At 42.3% G+C, this 11,969-nt stretch overlaps 1 protein-coding gene across 4 annotated transcripts in view; it reads right to left on the bottom strand.

The window, feature by feature from the left end:
* XDH (xanthine dehydrogenase) overlaps nucleotides 1-11,969 on the bottom strand; it is an 84,220-nt gene that overhangs the window by 33,691 nt on the left and 38,560 nt on the right. For all 4 annotated transcript variants that reach the window (XM_040430600.1, XM_040430599.1, XM_040430601.1 and 1 more), the window contains 8 exons: nucleotides 6,158-6,250; nucleotides 5,932-6,083; nucleotides 5,463-5,556; nucleotides 3,122-3,231; nucleotides 2,494-2,678; nucleotides 1,842-2,016; nucleotides 1,176-1,265; nucleotides 475-644 (listed from right to left, as the gene is read on the bottom strand). In XM_040430600.1, coding sequence (XP_040286534.1) covers nucleotides 475-644; nucleotides 1,176-1,265; nucleotides 1,842-2,016; nucleotides 2,494-2,678; nucleotides 3,122-3,231; nucleotides 5,463-5,556; nucleotides 5,932-6,083; nucleotides 6,158-6,250 — 1,069 coding nt within the window. The remainder of the gene's footprint in view (nucleotides 1-474; nucleotides 645-1,175; nucleotides 1,266-1,841; nucleotides 2,017-2,493; nucleotides 2,679-3,121; nucleotides 3,232-5,462; nucleotides 5,557-5,931; nucleotides 6,084-6,157; nucleotides 6,251-11,969) is intronic.

Here is an 11,969-nt window from a genome sequence, read left to right as displayed (position 1 = left end):
GCTAGGCACACCCTTGTGCCTGATATGCAGTTAGATTGTCCTTGAAGTGCCATTCGGGCCCTAACAGGGTTCCCCTTCTGTTGTAGATCACTGCACCCCACCTCCATTGGAGACCGCTCATCCCTTCTCCATACTTTGCATCACCGAAGAGCAGAGCATAATTTCCAAATCATAAAAACTGGACCGCAGGGGTGGGCTTTGTGCTAATTTGCATCAAAAGGGGTGTGGGCCAGACAATGCAGGGGCAGGGCTTAAAATGTCCTGTGTAAATCAAATGTTGGCCTGTATGGAAACGTTGAGCGTCAGGATAATTGCCTAGGAGGTGTGGAAGTCTTCTGCATGATCATGACCCCCTTAGGAAGTGGGAAAGGACCAACATAAGTTGGGGGCCCCATAGAAGCCTCAGGATCTACCTTTGCGATACATGACAAGCCTCTACTCAGTGGTCTCGACTCCAAAATTTATCAAACTTACATTATTTTAGCGTGAGCCTTGGTGCTGGTTATTAACGCTAGATAAAGCTCGTTTTCATAATGGGGGATATCGTCACAGTACACGGCTTCTCCTGTGGCCTGCTTCATGGCTGCCAAGTGCATGATGGGGCGACCGACAAAGTCTTCCGGGTCCTGGCCGGCAGGAACCTCCTGCAAATGAAGACATGTCTTGCATGTATCTGTAATGTAGTATGTGACGTGTCATGCAACTGTGTCCACTTCACCATGTTCCTTTGAGCATTCCCTTTTAAAGAGAACCTGTCAGCAGGATCAACCCCAAAAAGTCTAGCATATTGTATGGTAGGGTTGATCTTGATGATTAGAATGATACCTGTCTAGTGAAAATCAGTAGCGCCACTCCTGAAAATGGAAATGAGGGGCGGGGGCCTAGCCCCTCAGTGAGTGCACCTCAGCTTTCTGATGCTGGAAAGCTGAGGGTTCAGCCTTTCGTGCTGATGATGCTTCATGGGAGCATCAGGCCGATTCTGGTCCAAAATCTGATCATCTAATGATATTTACAACACTGCCACCTGGTGGCCATATTAGGAACAACTTTTTTTTTAGAAAATCTACTCATCTGCAGAATTTTCTTTTTAGTAAAATGAAGACTATATATATATATATAACAAAGGCAACATTTCGAGCCGAGTTGAATACACAGCGATTATGGGAACTACTTACCTGAAAGAGCTGTACACTGGATGTAGGAGGCTTATGAAACAGCTCAGTGGCGCTCTCATATTCCGGAAGGACTGACTCATGGAAATTATTCTTAAGAAATCAAAATAAGAAAATATGAATACGATCGGATAGTGAACCGTTCTGCAACTTTGTAATATACTACAATTTTCCAGATTTCCGCTTGCTGTCAGTGAATATAGATAGACAGAGAAAAGAAACTGCTGACAGTTCTTAGTTCTTTTTACATAACTCAGGCTTTGTTACAATGTATCGGTACACACAATATTGAGTGCACTAAATAGAGCTGTAGCACAAATCTCTCACTAGTTTCATGATTCTCGCTTCACTAATACATTGTAACAAACCTTCTTTGTGTAAACAAGACTAAGGAGGGATTTTCAGGTCTCTAGCTGTAACAAAAAATGACTGTCAGCAAGCAGAGATGTTGAAAATGGAGAGGGACTGATCAGCAAATCTTTATTTCAGAAAGCAACCTACTTGTAATATTTTTAGCTGCCCGGTGCCAACACTAGAGGGCAGTCTGTGTATTTAAAAATGAGCTGCAAACTGCTGCCTACAGATCACTCTCTAGAAGCGGCGAAATAAGGTTGGAAAGTAGGCGAAATAAGAAGGTGAAAGAAGGAAACGTACAGCCAAAGTTCTTACATTTCCACTTAAATCCATTTCCAATTTCTTTAGAACAGTGAGATAAAATTTAAAGAAGAAGCTGAGAGTCAGGGTCTGACGAAATTCAACCATTCCTCCAGGAGCGCCCGGGGACAGTGACATCTCCTTGGCCAGCAGCCGGCAGGCGTCCTGTAGTAAGTGGTCATCCCATTCCCTGGGTAGAGAGAATGAGGGGATCAATAGGAAACTACAGAATCGTAATGAGTGTTGTGATGACATCTAGTGGCAAACGTGAAAACTGCATCTAATATATTTTTGCATGCCCTGCCGTGATTAAAATGCGAAATATAATAAATCATAATACAAATAAAATAAATAAATAAACATTTTTACATAAAACCGAGTAAATTTTCAGGAATTTTGCCTTTAGGTTATCTAGGAATAATACCATACTCCAGTTACATCAAGAGCTGCATTCAGAATTTGCCCTGAAAACGAGATGGTGGTATCTCTATATACTCTGTAATAAGACAGAAGGGTCATCTTATCCCCAGAATGCACTGCTCTATGTTTCCAGATTTTTTTGAATGCAGCTTTGGGTGTGACTAGATGAGAAGTCATGCATTAGCGATACAGTCATATATGGACTAATTCTGCCCCCGCGTTATTGGGTCAAATCTGCGTGAGTTACCTCCCAATTAGAGCTGTGCAGGTGTCTTTGGCCATGACGGTGATGGGGGCCATGCCTCCATAGCTGAGCCGGATCTTCTCTACCTGATGACTGTCAGGCTGGAAAACGACTTTCATCCCACAGGTGACGATGGCGATGTCATCCTCCCGCCGCGACGCTTGTTTGTAGGCGGAGAAATATTCTTGCTGTCACATCAAAGAAAAAAGTCAAATTGCAGTTCTGTGCAATAAAGTTTAATTATTGCGCACTGAAAAGTTCTGCAACTTTTTTCCCTTCCTTACGTCATGCCCCCTTTTTTTTAGACCTGGCGTGAGCGGCAGAAAAGGGGAAAAAGTAGCAAATTGCCTTTGCGCTGCACTGTAATCTGCGACAGATATACGCCAAAAAGTGGCTTATATCTGTACGTAAATGACCCCCTTTTGTCTCTCAATTTCTCACCATTTTCAAGATCTCTGGCTGAAGAAAACTGAAGACTAAGGATTTGCTGCAATTGTATGCAGTTAGATGTAACTGCATTTAACCCCACCCTCGAGGGTCCAGTAGACCCCACCCCTGAGGGTCCAGGAAGCTGAGATATAAGAAGCTGTTTGCAGAGTCATACAACATCATATCAATTTACATTTCTCACCTTTTCGGAGTAAGGAATCTCAACAGAGAGGAGAATTTCATGCGGCTTTAGGATGGTTTTCCTGTATCCAGTGAAGAAATTGTCGTCCATCAGGACCGTCCTTTTCATCTCTGTAAGTGGATTTTTGAACGGTCGGATGAAGCCGGAGGGTCATTGTTCCATGGATTGTCCCAAAATGTAAACTTATCCACAGGACAGGAGATAAGGACCCCACATCATGAGAGCAGGAGTCCTGTGTCTCCCACTCCTCCAGTATGAAGCTCCATATTCTCTATGGGACTACCGGTGATAGCCAAGGACTGTATCGGCTATCTCCAGAAATCCCATAACACGTATGCTAGACAGCCATGGACCCAGGACCCCCATTTTTGTGATAGGTTTCAAGGAGCAGACCACAAATGGAAAGGCACATATTGAGATTACCCCTTCAAGCACACTGTATGTCCACTACAGAAAAACTACAACTCTCAGCATGCTCAAACATCTTGCATCTGTGAAGGCATTCTGGGAGTTGTAGTTTTAAAAGAGCTGAAGAGCATTACAGCAATGCTTAGATCAGGGGCCCATGGCACTCCAGCTGTTGTGAAACTACAACTCCCAGCTCCCCGGCTATTCTCCGAACTCCTGTACAAGTGAACAGAGCATGCTGGGAACTGTAGTTTTATGACAGCTGGAACGTTGGAATTATTAAATTTTAATAAGTTCAGTGCAAAAGTTATCAACCTGACAAACAAAGGGAATGTCCATCCTGGCAAGCCATTTATTTATTAATTTTAATTGAAAATAGATCCAAAAGGCTGTGCTGATTACCTCTTACAGCTTTAAAGGGATGGGGGGGGGGGGGGTGCTTTTCCTGATAGAGAGCTCCAAATCTCCTTTGTTGACATTGTTACATTACACAAACCTAGCTCTAAATAGCTACCGCTATACAGATATATACAGCCACCACTAGAGGGAGCTCAGGAGCTTAGTGCATACAGATATATACAGCCACCACTAGAGGGAGCTCAGGAGATTACAGCATACAGATATATACAGCCACCACTAGAGGGAGCTCAGGAGATTACAGCATACAGATATATACAGCCACCACTAGAGGGAGCACAGGAGCTTACTACATACAGATATATACACCACTAGAGGGAGCTCAGGAGCTTACTGCATACAGATATATACAGCCACCACTAGAGGGAGCTCAGGAGCTTAGTGCATACAGATATATACAGCCACCACTAGAGGGAGCTCAGGAGATTACAGCATACAGATATATACAGCCACCACTAGAGGGAGCTCAGGAGATTACAGCATACAGATATATACAGCCACCACTAGAGGGAGCTCAGGAGATTACAGCATACAGATATATACAGCCAACACTAGAGGGAGCTCAGGAGATTACAGCATACAGATATATACAGCCACCACTAGGAGGAGCTCAGGAGCTTACTGCATACAAATATATACAGCCACCACTAGAGGGAGCTCAGGAGATTACTGCATACAGATATATACAGCCACCACTAGAGGGAGCTCAGGAGATTACTGCACACAGATATATACAGCCACCACTAGAGGGAGCTCAAGAGATTACAGCATACAGATATATACAGCCACCACTAGAGGGAGCTCAGGTAATTACAGCATACAGATATATACAGCCACCACTAGAGGGAGCTCAAGAGATTACAGCATACACATATATACAGCCACCACTAGAGGGAGCTCAGGAGATTAGTGCATTCAGATATATAGATCCACCACTAGAGGGAGCTCAGTAGATTACTGCACACAGATATATACAGCCACCACTAGAGGGAGCTCAGGAGAGTACTGCATACAGATATATACATCCACCACTAGAGGGAGCTCAGGAGATTAGTGCATTCAGATATATACAGCCACCACTAGAGGGAGCTCAGGAGATTACTGCATACAGATAAACTTGAATTGAATAATAAATAGTATATGGCTCCTGGGCTCCCCCTAGTGGTGAATTCAAGCAGAGGGAAGTTCCAACTGGTTTTAACTGAATTAATTATAGTAATCTGGCATGCAACTACGGCAATATACAGCAACAGGGATTGTAGGGGCAGTTATTGTAGTTGGGTCCCTAGGTCCAGCATGCCTATAGCACCCCCTGCCTCATATGAGAACAGGGCACACACCTCTACACTTAGACATATTCTACACCGTAGGACATGTTGACTAATCTCTCAATTTTAATATCAGTTTGAGGATTTAGTGAGACTGCAGAGTGCACCTGTGTTTGTTATTGTTTTGTCACACACCTCTACACCACAGACCTATTCATATACATTATTAGGAAATCAGGTTTTGTTACCGTGAGAGACGATGTGCAGTTTGCTGCCACTCGCCATGAAGACCGGGTTCAGGTCAGATATCGGACTGGCCGTCATGATATTCCCACCAATGGCCTGGAAGACACCATCATAGACATTGCAGAGTGAATGTGAAATCAGATCATTGCAGCCTCGACCATCAAAGTCCATTCAATTATTATTGTAGTTTCTGAACTATTCTAAAGTAGTATTTATAGATAGATAGATAGATAGATAAATAATAGATAGATTAATAGATAGATCAATAATAGATGAATAATAGATAGATAGATAGAATAATAGATAGATAGGAGATAGATAGATAGATAGATAGATAGATAGATAGATAGATATGAGAAAGATAGATGGATAGATAGATAGATAGATAGATAGATAGATAGATAGATAGATAGATAGATAGATAGAATAATAGATAGATAGATAGATAGACATACAGGGAGCCTTCCTTACAGCCACATTACGGATCTGTTGTCCTGCAAACCACCTCAGCTGCTCTAGAACGGCACGGAACACTTCAGTCTTGTATGGCGGAAGGTCAGACACCGCTTTCTGGAGAACGTCACCAAGTGTGGCCAAACTGCACGCCGCTCCAAACCGAATCCCTGACAACAAATGTATCAACACCATGATATCGACAACCACAAGATCAGCAGAGCCATTATATTTCATATCTCACCTTCTCCAGTGTGCTCAACAGCATTTAATTCTGCAACCGAGCTCGGGGCAATAATCACCGGATACAACATGTTCTTAAATTTTATCTCAATTCCTGGAAGATAACGAGAAAGATTTAATGTCTGTATCGTATAATGCAATGTATGTACACAGTGACTGCACCAGCAGAATAGTGAGTGCAGCTCTGGAGTATAATACAGGATGTAACTCAGGATCAGTACAGGATAAGTAATGTAATGTATGTACACAGTGACTCCCCCAGCAGAATAGTGAGTGCAGCTCTGGAGTATAATACAGGATGTAACTCAGGATCAGTACAGGATAAGTAATGTATGTACACAGTGACTCCACCAGCAGAATAGTGAGTGCAGCTCTGGAGTATAATACAGGATGTAACTCAGGATCAGTACAGGATAAGTAATGTATGTACACAGTGACTCCACCAGCAGAATAGTGAGTGCAGCTCTGGAGTATAATACAGGATGTAATTCAGGATCAGTACAGGATAAGTAATGTATGTACACAGTGACTGCACCAGCAGAATAGTGAGTGCAGCTCTCGAGTATAATACAGGAGGAAACCGACATGGAGAGTTTCTGTTGAGAAGTTGGGGAGGATGATGGAAAAGTGATAAATCTAGCAAACTATGCAGAAACAAGAAGCAGCAGGAAGAAGTCATCATGACTGTCTGATTGTAATGGAGACGATGAGGAAAAGAGAATGTGTGTAATCAGATGCGATGTCACTGGTGTAAGATGTATGTAGTGCTGTATTCTCCTGTATGTTTGGTAGTGCTGAACGAATTTTAAAAAGTAATAATTTGTCAGGAAGATTAGTGCTGCGCTGTTCTTTTCGTCAAATCTGAAGGAACTGCTGACAGAGAGTCAAAGAGTACTTTAGATGCTAGCTATGGGCAGAAAAGAATCAATTTTGTAAAGGCCTATACATCTTGCTTTACAGTATATGGGCATTATGGTTGCCATTTTGTCTGCTTGATAGAAGATCAATGCGAGTTTATTATTCTTGGACAAAGAATTACTAGAGAAGAATCAGGAGTCTTTACATAAACATTCTCATGTCGTAAATTGTGGGGGTCTCCGACAGGGACCATAAAAATCTTTTAGGCTTTTACAAGAGACAATGAACAAGAGACAGAATGTTCTCAAGATTTTTTTTAAATAAATAGATAAAGGGCTTATTGAAAAGTTGCCTGATGTAATTTTACTATTCATTGTAGTGATCATAATGGCAATAATGTAATTATATTATGATATTAAATGCAACATTTATATGATTATTTTATTGACTAATTGAAAGTAAAATATAGATCCGTACTTTTATCATATCCAAGCTATATTCATTATATATTGTTTGAGTGTACCCATGGAAACCTATTAGTATGTATTTTACTATAGGGGTTTTATACTTTGAAAGACCTAGAATTAGGTGGGATATACTAATGTAATTTTTGTTGTGTGTAAAAGGATAATGTGTGAAACTCATTACCTCATTTTCATAGTATGTGGAGAAAGAAGATTGATTCGATAAGATAGTCTTAAAGAAGTACATCTTTACGCAGACTAGATGTCTGACAGTTGGTATACATAAATGTCTTTTCTCCCTATATTTAGGGCTTTGTCCAGAGCCTTAGTCAAAGGTTATCTTTCTGTTAGATCTTATTAGAATTAAATGTAATTACACAAACCTTTATATAGAACACTAGTGTCCCCTTGTGGTGGTGGTGAGTAAGAGATAAATGGCTAATTGATGCACTATGGTCTCAATAGTCACGTGGAAGAACAGACCAAGCCCACCTTACAGGAAAGGGGGGATAAAAGATAGCAGGAGATAGCAAGGATCAATGCAGGGGATCCATCAAAGATGAGGCAGAAAGAGAACTTGACCATCCCTTGTTTCTGAACTGTGACCGCTGACTTCTTCCAGACAACAAAATTTTAATTTGCTGGTATAGAATGAATTTCTATCTTTATATAAGGCCATTGATTAGCCATATATACTGTATATTAGGATAGACCATATTGTTCTTAGGATCTAGATTGATTTGAGATCATTTTAACTGCAGTATGAATTATGTCGGTCAATCTTGGGAGATGAATATATATATTTAATATATACCGTATTTTTCGCCCCATAAGACGCACTTCCCCCCCCCCAAAGTGGGGGAAAGGTGCCCCTGCGTCTTATGGGGCGAATGCTGGCAATTTACATCGCATTCTGCGATGCTGCAGCATCGCAGACTGCGATATATTAGTGATATTAGGGGAGGAGGGTCTGTACTCTGGCCCGCCGCTCAGTATTTACTGTATACGTAGTGTTAATCATCATATCTAAACTGCGCTCCCCTGCTCCCCATGTGTACCGTACTTACCAGTACACGTCACGCTCCTGTAGAAAGCACTAGCAGCTAGCAGGCAGGCCGGGCTGCAGGCGGCCGTAACTCACTGAGGTCACGTGCCTGCTCCGCCTACTTCATTCATAAAGTAAGAGGAGCAGGCACGTGACCTCCGTGAGTTACGGCCGCCTGCAGCCCGGCCTGCCTGCTAGCTGCTAGTGCTTTCTACAGGAGCATGACGTGTACCGGTAAGTACGGTACACATGGGGAGCAGGGGGAGCGCAGTTTAGATATGATGATTAACACAGTGCCTGCACGGCCCCGCTGCTCTCCCCATCTACTACAGACCCTCCTTAGGGATCTGTGTATGGGATAATGATGGGGGGGGGGGTCTGTGAATGGCATTATGATGGGGGGATTAGTGGATGGGACTGTTATGGGGGGATCTGTGGATGACACATATAGCAGTGTCATCCACAGATCCACTACCCCATAACAGTGCCATCCACAGGTCCCCCCCACCATCATAATGCCATCCGCAGATCCCCCCCACCATCATAATGCCATACACAGATCCCCCGCAGCATCATAATGCCATCCACAGACCCCCCACCATCATAATGCCATCCACAGCTCCCCCCCATAACAGTGCCATCCACAGATCCCCCACATAATAGTGCCATCCACAAATCCCCCACCCCATAACAGTGCATCATCCACAGATCCCCCATAATAGTGTCATGCACAGACCGCAATTAGTTCAAACCCACCAAAAGCACACCTTTTGGTTAAAAATATTTTTTTTCTTATTTTCCTCCTCAAAAACTTAGGTGCATCTTAGGCTACTTTCACACTAGCGTTCAGAGCGGATCCGTCTGCATTATATTGTAGAAAAATTTCTAAGTGTAAAAGTAGCTTCAGACGGATCCGTCCAGACTTTACATTAAAAGTCAATGGGGGACGGATCCGTTTGAAGATTGAGCCATATTGTGTCATCTTCAAACGGATCCGTCCCCATTGACTTACATTGTAAGTCTGGACGGATCTGCTTGCCTCCGCACGGCCAGGCGGACACCCGAACGCTGCAAGCAGCGTTCAGGTGTCCGCTTGCTGAGCGGAGTGGAGGCTGAACGCTGGCAGACTGATGCATTCTGAGCGGATCCGCGTCCACTCAGAATGCATTAGGGCAGTACGGATGCGTTCGGGGCCGCTTGTGAGCCCCTTCAAACGGAGCTCAAAAGCGGACACCCGAACGCTAGTGTGAAAGTAGCCTTATGGGCCGGTGCGTCTTATAGGGCGAAAAATACGGTACATTTGTATAATCTCCAGAAAACTGATTTCAGTTTTAGCTAATGGTCTGTCTAATACTGTATATATATACAGTCGTGGCCAAAAGTTTTGAGAATTACATAAATATTGGAAATTGAAAAAGTTGCTGCTTAAGTTTTTATAATAGCAATTTGCATATACTCCAGAATGTTATGAAGAGTGATCAGATGAATTGCATAGTCCTTCTTTGCCATGAAAATTAACTTAATCCCAAAAAAACCTTTCCACTGCATTTCATTGCTGTCATTAAAGGACCTGCTGAGATCATTTCAGTAATCGTCTTGTTAACTCAGGTGAAAATGTTGACGAGCACAAGGCTGGAGATCATTATGTCAGGCTGATTGGGTTAAAATGGCAGACTTGTCCTGTTAAAAGGAGGGTGATGCTTGAAATCATTGTTCTTCCATTGTTAACCATGGTGACCTGCAAAGAAACGCGTGCAGCCATCATTGCGTTGCATAAAAATGGCTTCACAGGCAAGGATATTGTGGCTACTAAGATTGCACCTCAATCAACAATTTATAGGATCATCAAGAACTTCAAGGAAAGAGGTTCAATTCTTGTTAAGAAGGCTTCAGGGCGTCCAAGAAAGTTCAGCAAGCGCCAGGATCGTCTCCTAAAGAGGATTCAGCTGCGGGATCGGAGTGCCACCAGTGCAGAGCTTGCTCAGGAATGGCGGCAGGCAGGTGTGAGCGCATCTGCACGCACAGTGAGGCGAAGACTTTTGGAAGATGGCCTGGTGTCAAGAAGGGCAGCAAAGAAGCCACTTCTCTCCAAAAAAAACATCAGGGACAGATTGATCTTCTGCAGAAAGTATGGTGAAGGGACTGCTGAGGACTGGGGCAAAGTCATATTCTCCGATGAAGCCTCTTTCCGATTGTTTGGGGCATCTGGAAAAAGGCTTGTCCGGAGAAGAAAAGGTGAGTGCTACCATCAGTCCTGTGTCATGCCAACAGTAAAGCATCCTGAGACCATTCATGTGTGGGGTTGCTTCTCTTCCAAGGGAGTGGGCTCACTCACAATTGTGCCCAAAAACACAGCCATGAATAAAGAATGGCACCAAAACACCCTCCAACAGCAACTTCTTCCAACAATCCAACAACAGTTTGGTGAAGAACAATGCATTTTCCAGCACGATGGAGCACCGTGCCATAAGGCAAAAGTGATAACTAAGTGGCTCGGGGACCAAAACGTTGACATTTTGGGTCCATGGCCTGGAAACTCCCCAGATCTTAATCCCATTGAGAACTTGTGGTCAATCCTCAAGAGGCGGGTGGACAAATAAAAACCCACTAATTCTGACAAACTCCAAGAAGTGATTATGAAAGAATGGGTTGCTATCAGTCAGGAATTGGCCCAGAAGTTGATTGAGAGCATGCCCAGTCGGATTGCAGAGGTCCTGAAAAAGAAGGGCCAACACTGCAAATACTGACTCTTTGCATAAATGTCATGTAATTGTCGATAAAAACCTTTGAAACGTATGAAGTGCGTGTAATTATATTTCACTACATCACAGAAACAACTGAAACAAAGATCTAAAAGCAGTTTAGCAGCAAACTTTGTGAAAACTAATATTTGTGTCATTCTCAAAACTTTAGGCCACGACTGTATATATATATATATATATATATTAGACAGACCATTAGCTAAAACTGAAATCAGTTTTCTGGAGATTATACAAATGTATATATTAAATATATATATTCATCTCCCAAGATTGACCGACATAATTTATACTGCACTTAAAATGATCTAAAATATATATATATATATGTTAAGATTGATGGAAGTTTATCTTTAATTTGAATAATATCTGTTGGCTGGGAGAAGTCACGTGTCAATTCTGAGCCTTTTGTTTCCTTATTCTACGAACCACTGCTAACTTGCATTTGAAAAGTTATTTTATTGGTTGCCTTTATACCTTATATATTACCTATGTTCTCAAATTGATTGAACTTAGTTGATCATTATTTTTTGTCACAATTATATATTGTATTATTATTTTTATGTGTTTATAAATGAATACATATATTTTGTATACAATTGTTTCCATCTTGTCTTCAACTCAGTGCAGATAACGAATTCTTGTTAATTTTTGATTTGTGGAAATAAGTTGGAATCTGCTCCATTA

Source organism: Bufo bufo, chromosome 4 (genome assembly GCF_905171765.1).
Source record: "Bufo bufo chromosome 4, aBufBuf1.1, whole genome shotgun sequence".
NCBI lineage: Eukaryota > Metazoa > Chordata > Amphibia > Anura > Bufonidae > Bufo > Bufo bufo.
This window is presented reverse-complemented; position numbering and strand designations above follow the sequence as displayed.